The sequence below is a fragment of the Loxodonta africana genome, chromosome 25, assembly GCF_030014295.1.
Source record: "Loxodonta africana isolate mLoxAfr1 chromosome 25, mLoxAfr1.hap2, whole genome shotgun sequence".
Classification (NCBI taxonomy): Eukaryota; Metazoa; Chordata; class Mammalia; order Proboscidea; family Elephantidae; genus Loxodonta; species Loxodonta africana.
Window position 1 is genome coordinate 34615413 of NC_087366.1, and position 15302 is coordinate 34630714.

General features: G+C 41.6%; 1 protein-coding gene across 1 annotated transcript in view; it reads right to left on the reverse strand.

Annotated features, from left to right (window-relative positions):
• Window positions 1-11033, reverse strand: part of PCNX2 (pecanex 2) — a 360142-nt gene extending 349109 nt beyond the window's left edge. Inside the window, exon 1 of the mRNA XM_064276483.1 lies at window positions 10881-11033. Within this exon, the coding sequence (XP_064132553.1) occupies window positions 10881-11033 (153 nt within the window). The remainder of the gene's footprint in view (window positions 1-10880) is intronic.
• Between the last annotated feature and the right edge of the window lie 4269 nt (window positions 11034-15302).

The window sequence follows — 15302 nt, forward strand, 5'->3', positions numbered from 1 at the left end:
TAACAGATACATAAGGAAATGGTCACGATCATTACCCATTAAGAAATGCAAATCAAAACTACAGTGAGATTCCATCTCACTCCAACAAGGATGGCATCAATCCAAAAAACACATAACAATAAATGTTGGAGGGGTTGTGGAGAGACTAGAACACTTATACACTGCTGGTGGGAATGTCAAATGGTACAATCACTTTGGAAATCGATTTGGCGCTTCCTTAAAAAGCCAGAAATAGAACTGCCATACAAACCAGCAATCCCACTCCTTGGAATATATCTTAGAGAAATAAGAGCCTTTACACGAACGGATATATGCACACCCATGTTCATTGCAGCACTGTTTACAATAGCAAAAAGTTGGAAGCAACCAAAGTGCCCATCAACCGATGAGTGGATAAATTATGGTATATTCACACAATGGAATAGTATGTATTAATAAATCACAGTGACGAATCCATGAAACATTTCGTAACATGGAGAAACCTGGAAGGCATTATGCTGAGTGAAATCAGTCAGTTGCAAAAGGACAAATATTGTATAAGACCACTATTATAAGAACTGGAGAAATAGTTTAAAAAGAGAAGAAAATATTCTTTGATGGTTACCGGTGGGGGCAGAGGGAGGGCGGGAAAGCAGTTTTCACTAATTAGATAGTAGATAAGTTTTATTTTAGGTGAAGAGAAAGACAAAACACAATACAGGAAAGGTCAACACAACCAGACTAAACCAAAAGCAAAGAAGTTTCCTGAATAAACTGAAAGCTTCGAAGGCCAGCGTAGCAGGGGCGGAGGTTTGGGGACCATGGTGTCAGGGGACATCTAAGTCAACCGGCATAATAAAATCTATTAAGAAAACATTCTGCATTCCACTTTGGAGAGTGGCGTCTGGGGTCTTAAGCGCTAGCAAGTGGCCATCTAAGATGTATCAATTGGTCTCAACCCACCTGGAGCAAGGAAGAATGAAGAACACCAAAGACACAAGGTAATTATGAGCCTAAGAGACAGAAAGGACCACATAAACCAGAGACTACATCAGCCTGAGACCAGAAGAACTAGATGGTGCCTGGCCACAACCAATGACTGCCCTGACAGGGAACACAACAGAGAACCCCTGAGGAAGCAGGGGAGAAGTGGGATGCAGACCTCAAATTCTCGTAAAAAGACCAGACTTAATGGTCAGACTGGGACTAGAAGGACCCCGGAGGTCATGGTTCCCAGACCTTCTGTTAGCCCAAGACAGGAACCATTCCCAAAGCCAACTCTTCAGACAGAGATTAGGCTGGAATATGGGATGGAAAATGATACTGGTGAAGAATAAGTTTTCTGGATCAAGTAGACACATGAGACTATGCTGGCATCTCCTGTTTGGAGGAGTGATGAGAGGATGGCGGGTGGGGGGGCGGGGGGCCAGAAGCTGCCCGAACGGACCCAAGGAGAGAGAGTGGAGGGAAGGACTGTGCTATTTCATTACGGGGAGAGCAATCAGGAGTGTACAGCAAGGCGTATGTAAATTTTTGTATGAGAGACTGACCTGATTGGTAAAGTTTCACTTAAAACACAATAAAAATTAATTAAACACACACACACACACACACACACAAATGCTGGCTATTGTTAATACCTAGCCCAATAATGGAAACTCTGGTGGTGTAGTGGTTAACAGCTACGGCTGCTAACCAAAAGGTCAGCAATTCAAATCTACCAAGCACCCCTTGGAAACCATATGGAGCTCTGGCCTATACGGTCACTATGAGTCGGAGTCAACTTGACGGCAACAGGCTTGGTTTTGTTTTATCCCAATAATGGAGGCCTGGTTGCTCAGTGGTTAAAGCTCTCAGTTGCTAACCGAAAGGTCAGCAGTTCAACACCACCAGAAGATCCATGGGAGAAAGATGGGGCAGTTTGCTTCTGTAAAGATTACAGCCTTGGAAACTCTCTGGGGAAATTCTACTCTTTCCTATAGGGTTGCTACAAGTTGGAATAGACTTGATGGCAGTGGGTTTGGGTTTTTTTTTTATACTCTGATAATAATGACTATAATTATAAATTCTAAAAGGAAAACTCCATCTAAAAAAAGGAAAAACCAGAATACCATTAAGAGCTACAGTGGTTTTTCTTCCATAGGGTGTAGAAAGAGAATTACAGTGATAACATGGGAACATAGATGAGTTTAAAATTACTCATTTGAGAGACAAAAAATGGTTAAAATCAGAAAACAATAATCACTTGACGTGTATTACCTCAGTCCCTAGGTTGCACAAAGGGTTTGCGCTCAACTACAAACCTAAAGGTGGGTGGTTCCAACCCATCCAGTGGCACTATGGAAAAAAACCCTGACAATCTGCTTCCATAAAGATTACAGCCATGAAAACCCTGTGGAGCAGTGCTACGCTGTAACACGTGGGGCCTCCATGAGTCAGAATCAATTCAATGGCAACAGGTTTAGATTTTTGTTGTTGTTTTTAAGATTACCTTCCATTCAAAAGAAATAGCACCAAATGAATTGGATTCTCCAATCACAATAAAAATAATAGGGTAATAAAGCATTAGGTATTACAGTTAGAAAAATGTTATATCTCAGGTGAGCACCATCCAAAATATAACCAGTCGCTAATTGAAAAAAATCTGGAAAAGTCCTAAAAGGGGTGAGGTGTTGTAGAATACATAAATTTAACCACCAGAAAATTAGTCATGAACTTGCAATACAAGAATGGAAAGAAAAAAAAGAAAAGCCTTCAAGCTATTTTTGGATAGCCCTTCAAAGGCTGAACATCACAGGACACACAGGTGCTGGTTCTTTTGTCACGGACGCTGAAATGCAGCCTGGGAACACAGAACCCACCTGCAGACATGCATGTGTCTAAATGGCATTGGTGAGGATAAGTGAGAGGAATTTGCACCAGAGTGGCGATCATCACTCAGGCAAAGAGTTACTAACTTGAAAAGCTTGAAGACAGCTGACCTAGCAACAAAGGAGGAACACCCTTAGTTAGAGTGCTTACACACACAAAGCACATAGCCATCTGGAGCAGCAAAATGGTGAGACAACTGCAAGATACAGCATTCTGCCTAAATCTAGAAGGGCTGGACCTTCATTGCTACTGGAGGACCAGTGCCAGGGAAGAATCCCTTTTACATATTCCTCCTTTGGGGCCCTTCAGCCCTAATCCCACCCGGCTTCAGGCAGGGAAGGGCAGGAGACAGGAAGCTCAGGCCTTCACTGAACTGTGGGGAAAGAGCACAAAGTCAGGCATCTCATCCTGGGGTGGGGGGGAATTGGCCCCAGGGTTGAAAGGAAGAGATAACACAGATCCGGGAGTCTGAAGACAGAAGGAAAGTATGGACCATGGGATTCAATAGCATAGGATACCTATCTTGTGAAAAAAACTGAATATAAAAATAGGACTGACCAGGATGACAGGTAAACTTTTGGGAACAGCAATATGCCAACCTGTCTAACATAATAATAAAAACCAAGTGGTGTGAACCAGGCCCGCTGCATAAGGTTGTATAGGCTGGGTCCTGCACAAAGGTCTCCAGATGACGGGGTCAAGTACTGGCTGAAATCCGACCCCCAAGTCCTCAGTCAGAAAAGAGTGCCTTTTAGGGCAGGGCACCTTACTGTAATTCACAAAAAGACACTCTATATGGTAGAAGTAGAGCGCAGAAGGAGCGGCCAAGGAAATACAAGACCGAAAGAAAAATAATGAGGTACTGAAATGGGGGGTGGCTACGGACTATAATAATAAACACCAAATAGAGGTAACAATAATAGCTAATACATGTTGAGTGCTTACTATATGCTTAAGGCTATGCTGAAGTCCCTAGGTGGTACAAATGGCTAATGCACTCAGCTGCTAACAGAAAGGTTGGCAGTTTGAGTCCATCCAGAGGTACCTCAGAAGAAATGCTTGGCAATCTCCTTCTGAAAAATCAGCCACTAAAAACCCATTTAACAGCTGTACTCTGACACAGGTGGGGTTGCCAGGAGTTAGAGACCAGTCCATAGTAACTGGTTTTTGGTTTAGTGCTATGCTAGCACATGACGGGTAATTTCATTTAATTATAATTACAGCAATTACAAATGAAGTGGTTCTTATCAAAGAAAGTCTCTAAGGCTAAATTAAAAAGCAGAACTGGAAACAGAGCAAGTCTGACTAACAGAAAAGAAAAAAAAAGTAATAACCATAAAAACAAAAGACAAGCTTTCTGTGATATGTGAAGAAAGGGTTACCTGTCCTGATAGCATACGTCAGGCCCGGAAAACCATATCTAACGTTGCTTTGCCTGGGGTCTTTAAGGATGTGAAGGCTCCACCCCATTCTCCCCACTACTCAACTCTTCTTCTATTAGGGTTGATCATAATGCCACCAGGACAGTTATAGTTCCACTCTGTTGTTGTCGTTGGGTGCTGTCAAGTGAGTTCTGACTCACAGCAACCCCCTGCACAACAGAACAAAACACTGCCAAGTCCAGCACCATCCTCAAAACGTTGTTATGCTTGAGCGAATTGTTGAAGGCACCGTGTCAATCCGTCTCGTTGAGGGTCTTCCTCTTTTTCGCTGAACCTCTACTTTACCAAGTATGATGTCCCTTTCCAGGGATTGGTACCTCCTGATAACACGTCCAAAGTATATGAGACAAGTCTAGCCATCCTTGTTTCTAAGGAGCATTCTAGCTGAGGACAGATGTGTTTATTCTTCTGGCAGTCCACGGTATATTCAATATTCTTTGCCAACACCATAAATCAAAGGCATCAATTCTTCTTCCATCTTCCTTATTCATCATCCAGCTTTCACAGGCATATGAGGCGACTGAAAACACCATGGCTTGGATCAGGCTCAGGGTGACATCTTTGCTTTTTAACACTTTGAAAGGGTCTTTTGCAACAGAGTCACCCAATGCAATGCGTCGTTTGATTTCTTGACTGCTGCTTCCATGGATGTTGATTGTGAATACAAGTACAATGAAATCCTTGACAACTTCAATCTTTTTTCCCTTTATCAAGACGCTGCTTATTGGTCCAGTTGTGAGGATTTTTGTTTTCTTTAAGTTGAGGTGTAATCCATACTGAAGGCTGAGGTCTTTGATTTTCATCAGTACGTGCTTCAAGTCCACTTCACTTTCAGCAAGACTGTGTCATCTGAGTATCTCAGGTTCTTAATCAATCTTTCTCCAATCCTGATGTTGCATTCTTCTTCATATAGTCCAGCTTCTCAGATTATTTGCTTGTAATTCAAATTGAATAAGTATTGTGAAAGGATACAACCCTGATGCACTCCTTTCTTTACTTTAAACCACACAGTATCCCCTTGTTCTGTTCAAACCACTGCCTCTTGATCTACGTACAGGTTCCTCATGAGCACAATTAAGTGTTCTGGAATTCCCATTCTTTGCAATATTATCCATAATTTGTTATGATTCACATAGTCGAATGCCTTTGCATAGTCAATAAAACACAGGTAAACATCTTTCTGGTATTCTCTGCTTTCAGCCAGGATCCATCTGACATCATCAATGATATCTCTTTTTCCAAATTTTCCGAATCCAGCTTGAATTTCTGACAGTTCCCTGTCGATATACTGCTGCAGCCACTTTTGAATGATCTTCAGCAAAATCTTACCTATGTGTGATATTAATGATATTGTTTGATAATTTCTGCATTCCACTGGATCATCTTTCTTTGGAATGGGTACAAATACGGATCTTTTCCAGTCGATTGGCCAGGTAGCTGTCTTCCAAATTTCTTGGCATAGATGAGTGAGCACCTCCAGCGCTGCATCTGTTTGTTGAAACATCTCCGTTGGTATTCCATCAATTCCTGGGGCCCTGTTCTTCACCAGTGTTTTCAGTGCAGCTTGGACCTCTTCCTTCAGTACTGTTGGCTCTTGATCATATGCTACCTCCTGAAATGGTTGACTATCAAATTCTTTTTAGTACAGGGACTCTCTTTATTCCTTCCATCTTCTTTCGATGCTTCCTGCGTCGTTTTATATTTTCTCTGTAGAATAATTCAGTATTGCAACTCGAGGCTTCAATTTTTTCTTCAGTTCTTTCAGCTTGAGAAATGCCAAGGGTGTTCTTTCCTTTTGGTTTTTATCTCCAGTTCCTTGCACATTTCATTATAATACTTTACTTCGTCTTCTCAAGCTGCCCTTTGAAATCTTCTGTTCAGCTTTTTTACTTCATCATTTCTTCCTTTTGCTTTAGCTACTTTACCCTTTGCTTTAGCTACTCTACACTTTAGCTACTCTACACTACTCTCAACTTTCAGAGTCTCTATTCACATCCATTTTGGTCTTTTCTTTCTTTCCTGTCTTTTTAATGACTTCTTGCTTTCTTCACGGATGATGTTCTTGATGTCAAGTCACAACTCATCTGGTCTTCAGTCATTAGTGTTCAATGAATCAAATTTATTCTTGAGATGGTCTCTAAATTCAGGTGGGATATATTCAAGGTCATACTTTGGCCCTCATGGACTTGTTCTAATTTTATTCAGCTTTGACTTGAACTTGGATAGGAGCAATTGATGGTCTGTTCCACAGCTGACCCCTGGCCTTGTTGTGACTGATGATATTGAGCTTTTCCATCATCCCCACAGATGCAGTCGACTTGATTCCTGTGTATTCCGTCTGGCAAGGTCCATGTGTATAGTCGCCGTTTATGTTGGTGAGAAAAGGTATTTGCAATGATGAAGTCACTGGTCTTGCAAATTCTATCATGCGATATCCAGTGTCATTTTTATTATCAAGGCCATATTTTCCACCTACCAGCCCTTCTTCTTTGTTTCTGGCTTTCCCATTCCAATCACCTGTAATTACCAATGCATCTTGATTGCATGTTTGATCAATTTCAGACTGGAGAAGCTGGGAAAAATCTTCAATTTCTCCATCTTTGGCAATAGTGGTTGGCATGTAAATGTAAATAATAGTAGTATTAATTGGTCTTTCTTGTAGGTGGTATGGATATTATCCTATCACTGACAGCATTGTTGTTCAGGATAGATCTTGAAATTTGCTTTTTAACAATGAATGAGACGCCATTCTGTTCCATTTATCATTCCGGGCATAGTCACTTTATGTGGGTCTAATGTCTCACAAATTTCAAAGTGTTTTTGTGTACACCATGTTAGGCAGCACGGTGCTGTGAAAAACCAAAGATGGGACAACAGGACCTCAGCTAGAACTCTCAATTGTGCTAGCTACTGCCTACATGACACTGAGCACTTAATCTAATTTCTCTGGACCTCAGGTACTAAACCCTATGAAACAAAATCATTACCCATTTTAGAGATGATAAAATTGAGACCTGGGGAAGGGAGGTCATTTGCATAAGGTGACACAATTGATAAATGGCAGAACAGGAGCAACGTCTTTTGACTGCAAGCCTGGTGCTGTCAGAATTTATACGAGGCCCATGGCATTCTTGTTTGAAAGCTCTACGCTGAATCGCCATTAGACCATGCTCATCTAAAGAATAAGGACAAGAACACATATAATAAATGAAAGTTTAAATATCTCTGAAAACAAGTGTATCTTTCAGTTTGACCAAAAGAAAATTAGGCTGATAAGAAATCAAAGTAAAACTCTTTCCAGATTATCCAAATTGGTTTAATGCTTTTAATTGTATATTTTTGAGCATTTCTCATATACAGAAAAATAGTTTATAAAGGCTAATAATTACCTTTTACATTACTAACCACACATCTAAGTAAATTATAGATATATAATTTATATATCAGAAATAAGCTTGCCTCAAAAGTTAATAATAAAATTATTTACGTATTCAAGGTCCCCCATTAAATTAAAAGATAATTTCTCACAAGAGTGAAACTGTCTTGATCAAACATAATTAAGATGAAATTGTGCAAAAAGCAGAAAATGTAAGGGCACATTAAATAACAGAACATCGAGTAAGTCCCTGCTATCACTGAGCAGACAGGTATGTTTTGTGGATCAAGGTCTCGCAAGTAGAACAAACTGAAAAATACACTTACAATCAAAGGCAGCATCAAAGTGCAGAAGAACATATTTTAGCATCAAGATCTGGAGAACAGAACCCTTGGTGGGGGTGGAGAAGGGTTATTTTATTTCTAAGGGCCTTTCAGAGACCAGAAGATCAAAGCAAGAAAGGATACCCTTTTTTATACATAAAAAAGTGATATACCCCTGGACACCCTTTTAACTCAGTACTGAAGTCACTCCTGAGGTTCACCCTTCAGCCAAAGATTAGACAGGCCTATAAAAAAAACAATAACAAATGTAGTTCAACCATGTATATGAGATCAAATGGGCACACAAGCCCAGAGGTAAGGACGAGAAGGCAGGAGGGGATAAGAAAGCTGGACGAATGGAAATGGGGAACCCGAGGTGGAGAACAGGAGAGTGTTGATATGTAGAGGGGTAGGCGACCAATGTCACGAAATAATATGTGTATTAATTGGTTAACGAGAAACTAATTAGCTCTGTAAACTTTCACCTAAAGCACAAACAAAAAAAAAGAGCAGGAAAGTAATACAATGATAAATGTACTCACATAAAATTATTCTACAATAGTTAAAAGCACACTGGCATAAAGATATAAAAAATGTTGGTATAACTTGTTTTATTAAAAAAAAAAGACCAACATAAGTCAAATTATCAGTTCTTGACTTTCTACAATCTTGAGATTTAGTCAAATATTAATTCTAAATATCATAAATGAGAAACTTAACTAAGGACAAAATCCTACTCAATAAAGCAACCCTACAGGAGAGAGTAGAACCGCCCCACAGAGTTAAATGCATAATTAGGCAGAAGTTAAGGGTTCTGATCATATGTATACATAAATCTTAGATGTAGTTTTGTAAAAATGAGCCTGTATGCATAAAAAAATCCATAGGAACACACTTTACCTGCTAACGTGGTGGTGGTTGAGGAGTGGGACTACGGATAGAATATATATTGCTTTCATAATCAGGCTATACTTATTTAAAATCTGTAGGTGAGGTGGACAATAAATGCTGGTTGGAAGAGAAACAGATGCAGGTTGATTTTATTTTCTACCAGGTCATTCTATATGACATCAGTGCTGACCAAATGCAGGGTATTCTGCTGGGTATGACACAGAAAACCGAGATGAATACACAAAATCCATGCCCTCAAAAACCTCATGATCTAGGGGGAGAGGTAAAATACATGCTCCAAGGGCTAAGTTCAAGGCAGAGTTCAAAAAGTATTCTAATATGAACAGTAAATACAGAATGGCAGAAGAGTAGCAGAGAAGAGAAATTATCCTAGCTGTAGGGATCAGGGAAGCTGGGCTGTGAAGGAGGGGAAGATGGGGAAGGGGAAAAGGCTAGCTTGGACTGAGCTTCATTATTTGCCAGGTACTGTGAAGTACTTGAATACGTTAATAAACTTGATGCTCATATCCATCCGATAAGGGGGGGTACTATTATTACCCTGCTGTACAAAGCAGGAAGCTGAAGTTTGTTGAAGTTTGCTCAAGCTTACACATCTAATAAGCAGTAGAATTAGGATTTGAACCCAGGCCTGTGTTCCTGACCACTCTGCTATGCTGCTCCTCTAGGCAAAGGAAAAATATTGATACTTAGAAACCAAGGAAAAATAATGAACAAAGCCATAGAAGAAAGAGCCTTACATTTACTGAAGGGCCTCCACAGATCCATCTCTGTATGAATACATTGATATATAAAATTTCATTTAATTTTTCCATGAAGTCATCCTTACTGTATCCATTTTAAGGATGAGAAAACTAAGGCTCAGATAGTTCAAACAGCTAATAAGTAGCAGAACAGAAGTTTAAACCCAGGTCTGAGTCCATTGTCAGGTGAAGTCAGGCATATGGCTTTACATGTATTATCTCATTTAATATCCAAAATAGCCCTGTAAATCTAGTACTATTATTTTTCTCATTTTTACAGATAAGGTGAGTAACTTCTAGGTCAAAGAAGGAGTGGGCCCAAAATTTGACCCAGGCAGCTTGACTTCAGAACCAGAGTTTTTATTCTTACCCTCTGAATAAACTACTAGAAAGAGAGTAAATTGGAGCCAAATCATAGACAATCTCAGAAATCTGCCAGCCGTGCTAACTCATTGAAGAAAATTAGCTGTGGGGGACATGGCCAAATTACGTTTTAGAAACAAAGTCCTTGAAGAGACATCAAAATTAGATTCCTAGCACATAAATTTTAATAATACACAGACACCTTACAAAAGTGGTAAAGCTTTTCAAATAAGTTTAACAATTGTTTCAATTAGTATGTTTAAATCGCCTAAGAAGTTCAGCTATTCAGCAAGCACTCGCTTATCATAAATCCACTGACAGGTCCCCGGGAGGTGCTGTAATACTTTGTTTAGCATCAAGTGCATTCGATTTACCCAGTATTATGTGTTTCTGCATATATAGTGGTGTAGAAATTGCAAGTTGAACATTTGATAATTAAGCTTGCCTCTTCAAAGAAAAACAGGAAGGGGGGAGGGGGAAAAAAGATCACCTACTAAAATAGGTTCACTTTTTGTATCTCGTTCTGCCTCTTGGCTGCCAAAGATCTTATACCAAACATTATCCCCATCTAACCACCCAAGAGGCCTAGGGCTGTCCATCTACAAAATAGGTTCGGCATTCATCAATGACAAGCAGAGTTAGAGGCTCCGACTCATCCTAACATTCTGCATCAATTCTCAATGAGTCCCACGTTCCCAAAGTCCATTTTACTTCCTTCCAGTGAGTCCCTTATGCCCCCTTTCCTTGCACTTCTCTGTTCCAAATTCCTGAAGACCTTCCTCCTCCCACCTCTTAAAAACCACTGTCAACCCTTCAGTTCTTTCTCCGTCTTCCCTCCATCCCCACCTATCCCCAGCTCTAACCTCTCACTCACCAGGTGCAGGGCCAGGGGCAGAAGCAGCAGAAATAGCCACAGGTAGAGGTGGCAGCTGTTGGTGAACTTGCTCTGCTCGGGGTCGTGGTACCAGCCCCCCGTGAGCGCGGCCCACACGCCCTGCCGGAGCAGCTGCAGCGCCTGGGATACCATGCCTGCTGCCACCCGGGAGCCGGAGCGCGCCGCAGCGGCACCCTGCCCGCCTCTGCCCTGGTCGCTGCGCGCCCGCGGCTTTAATACCTGGCCCCTCAGGCGGGGCCGCCGCCGCCGCCGCTGCCGCCGCCACCCCGTCTACCTCCTTCCACACCGCGTCGGAAGCTGGGGCTGCTCTTCCGCCCTGACCCACGAGCCGCGGCGCCAGAGCCGGCTGCTGCCGCCGGGCAGAGGAGCTCCATGTCCGAAAAAGGAAGGATTTTCCCATCGTGCTCTGAGGCGCTGCTGATGCCGCAGAGGCTCCTCCCCTGGCCCGCCCTGAGCCCCTCAGCGGGCCTTCCCTGGCGCGGGGTCGGAGGGGGAACCGGGCTGAGAAGGATTTCTGTGAGTCCTTCTAGCCCCCCTTCTTCGGCCTCGCCCCAGTTCCTCCTATTAGAGGGCACGAAAGGCTTATACATCAAGGATGTTCTCCAGCAGAAAGGACAAATGAGGACACATTCTTTTGCATTTTTCTTTTTTGCCGTCCACACCAAAATATTTACCAAACTCAAGATTCTGACACACACCACTGTAATTTCTTCCCCTGAGCACTGCCTGCACGGCTAATTGACCGCTGACCCAGAAGTTCTATTCCACTCAGCACTACTGCATCTTTGACTTTTCTCCTCTCTGACCTTTTCTGCTCCTCCCCCTGTTGCCCAAATTGATGGATAAAGAAGATGACTGCCTTCCTGGAATAATTTTAGGAGCTTCAGGTAGGCTGCTTGCATTTTTTATATATTTCCTACAACATAGCCCCAGGCATCAGTCGGCTATTTAGAAAGTTATCCTGAGTCATTCTTTACAGTTTAGGTAGGAGTATCCTCTAGAAAGAATCCCTTTAAGCTATCACTTACCAAACGCGTTGCCGTCGAGTCGATTTAGACTCATAGCGACCCTACAGGGCAGAGTAGAACTGCCCCCATAGAGTTTCCAAGGAGCGCCCATTGGATTTGAACTGCCAAACTTTTGGTTAGCAGCCATAGCACTTAACCACCATGCCACCAGCGTTTCCCTATCACTTACAATATTCTGTAATTTACATGAGAGAAACTTCAAATTCTTTTCTGAGAGCAGGTTTTGGAAAGAGAAGACATAAAGAAACTCATTTTCCTTAAACCTGAAAACCAAACCTGTTGCCATGGAGTCAATTCTGACTCAAGGCGACCCTATAGGACAGAGTAAAACTGCCCCATAGGCTTTCCAAGGAGCAGCTGGTGGATTTGAACTGCCAACCTTTTGGTTAGCAGTCAAGCTCTTAACCAACGCGCCACCAGGGTTCCTTTGATCCTTTGGGGAAGAAAAAAGATGTGAAGGCTAGGTGATCCCCAATCATACCTTTCCTGCGTCATGCTTAACCTGTCCATCCCTAACATATCACACGTCCTTTCTGCTGTGTGTGCCTGAGTGTGCCCTGTCCATTCTCTTATCTGCAGTAGCACTTATGTATGGTCACCTCGGTCAGACACAGTAACGGCATGCCAACCTTCCTGTGCTGAAATGTGCTAAGGGAGGGTACAACCCAAGTAGGGACTTCAGCACATGCAGTCCGCTGGGTTACAGCAAAGCCTCATCACTGGTGTTTGGGTTCAGGCTCAACCATTCTTCAGTCTACTCTACAGGCAGCTCTTGGAATTACTAATGAAATGTCATATTTCTGCTTTCTCTACTGCAATAGTAATCTTCTCAAAGCATGGGGAATGCTAGTTTCTATATGTTCTCAGTGCTTGAAACAACTGGTGCTCTCTAATATTTACTGGGTGGATGCATCAATCATTCAGTAACACTGACAAACTCACATTAAAGAATCACCTTTATGTACATGAGTACATGAGGAATGGTTGTGCAAAAGGTCCTTTCCTGCATATGAGACATTGCTGTTATTCATTCGTGCCTGATACATCAAATATTTATTGAACACCTTCTGTGAAGACATCCCCTTTTGATGAAGACTGAGGAAGCAAACATAAATACAGTCCATACCATGAAGGAATCCAGGAGAGGCAAACCAACAGACTTGTAATGAAATGTGGTAAGCACTGTAATAGGAATATACACATATGAAATAGTTGAGGCACTGAAGAAGAGACACGTTCAAGTCTGTGGCAGGCACGGTGGTGTCAGGGAAACTGACAAAGACACATCGGGATTGAGCTGGGTTTTCAGGCCCTTCAGTCAGAAAAATGTGAGTGGCTGAGGAAAGAGTATGTGAAATATACGAGAGGAAAGAGAAACATGGCACCTTTGGATAAACGTCAGTGTAGTCTAATACGGGTAGGAGATAGGACTGGGAAAGGAGAAAGTGGAACAGTAGGCAACTTACTGGAGAGATAAGTAGTAAGTAAGTTTTGTGGGTAATACAAAGTTCTTCAGACTTTATCTTCACCAGTGGAACAACATTGAAAAGTTTTAAGCATGGATATGATGTGCTCAATAGGGGGAAATGCTGAATACATGAACAGCAATAATGGAGATAAAGATGAGGGGTTGGATATGACTTAGCACTTAGAGACTGATAAAGTATCTTATGACTTCCAGTTTTTGGTTTGGATGACTGTGCTGTGAAATCAATCAAGTTATGGAATATAAGAACTTGCCCAGAAAGATTTTGGTTTTGTTGTTACATGCCATTGAGTCAATTCTGACTCATAACCACCCCATGTACAACAGAATGAAACATTGCCCAATCCTGTGCCATCCTCACAATAGTTGCTATGTTTGAGCCTGTTGCTGCAGCCCCTGTGTCAATCCATCTCTTTGAGGGTCTTCCTATCTTTCACTGAGCCTCTACTTTACTAAACATGACATCCTTCTCCAGGAGCTGGTCCCTCCTAATAACATGTGCAAAGTATGCAAGACGAAGTCTCACCATTCTAGCAGAAAAATATGACTACACTTAACTTGAGTTGCCAGCTGGTGAATCTATGGTTCTGAAGCTTAGAAGAGGGGTCTAAAATAGAGATATAGGCTTGAGAGAAATAAGCATATAGTCTCATGAAAGGAAATGACAATTGTCATGAAAAATAATGTGGAGTAAGGGGACAAGGGGACTGAGGATCACAAGGATTAAAGTCAAAAGCAGGAGAAATGGAGCAAGGAAAGTCGGAGACCAAGGTGAGCCTGATATCACCAACTATAAAGGGACAGAGCTGCTCAAGAAGGAAGTAGCTCATGGAGTCAAATGACATTTGTTGTTGTTAGTGTCCATCCAGTTGATTCCAGTTCATGGTGACCTGATGTGTTACATGGTAGAACTGTTCCATAGGATTTCTTGGCTATAATCTTAACAGAAGTAGATTTCCAGGTCTTTTCTTTCGAGGTAACACAGGTGAGTTCAAACCACCAATCTTTCAGTTACCAGTCAAGTGCAAACTGTTTTCACCACCTAGCAAATTTGTCAAATGCCGTTGTTGTTGTTAGGTGCCATAAGTTGGACCCAACTCATAGCAACACTACGTGCAACATAATCAAACTCTGGTGTTCATAATCTTTGCTATGTTTGCTGTGTTAATCCACCTCAATAAGGGTCTTCCTCTTTTTTGCCCACCCTCTACTTTACTAAGCATGATGTCCTTTTCCAGGAACTGGTACCTTCTGTTAACATGTCCAAAGTACGTGAGACAAAGTCTCCCATCAGCATTTCTAAGGAGCTATAGTTCTTCCAAGACAGATTTATTCATTCTGGCAGTCCATGGTATATTCAGCATTCTTCACCAACACCATAATTCAATTGCATCAATTCTTCTTCTGTCTTCCTTATTCATTGTTTGCCTTTTGCATGCATTTGAGGCGATTGAAAACACCACGGCTTGAGTCAGGTGCACCTTAGTCCTCAGAGTGACACCTTTGCTTTTTAACACTTTAAAGACCTCTGTTACAGCAGATTTGCCTAACGTAATAAGTCATTTGATTTCTTGACTTCTGCTTCCATGGGTGTTAATTGTGGATCCAAGAAAAAAAACTTCAATATTTTCTCCATTTTTCATGATGTTGCTTATTGGTCCAATTGTGAGGTATTTTTTTGTTTGTTTGTTTGTTTTTAATGTTGAGATATAATCCATACTGAAGACTGTAGTCTTTGATCTTCATCAGTGCTTCAAGTCCTTTTTACTTTTTCAGCACACAAGGTTTTGTCATCTGCATATCTCAGATTGTGAATTAGTTTTCGTCCAATCCTGATGCCTTGTTCTTCTTCACATAGTCCAGCAACTTGGATTATTTGCTCAACAT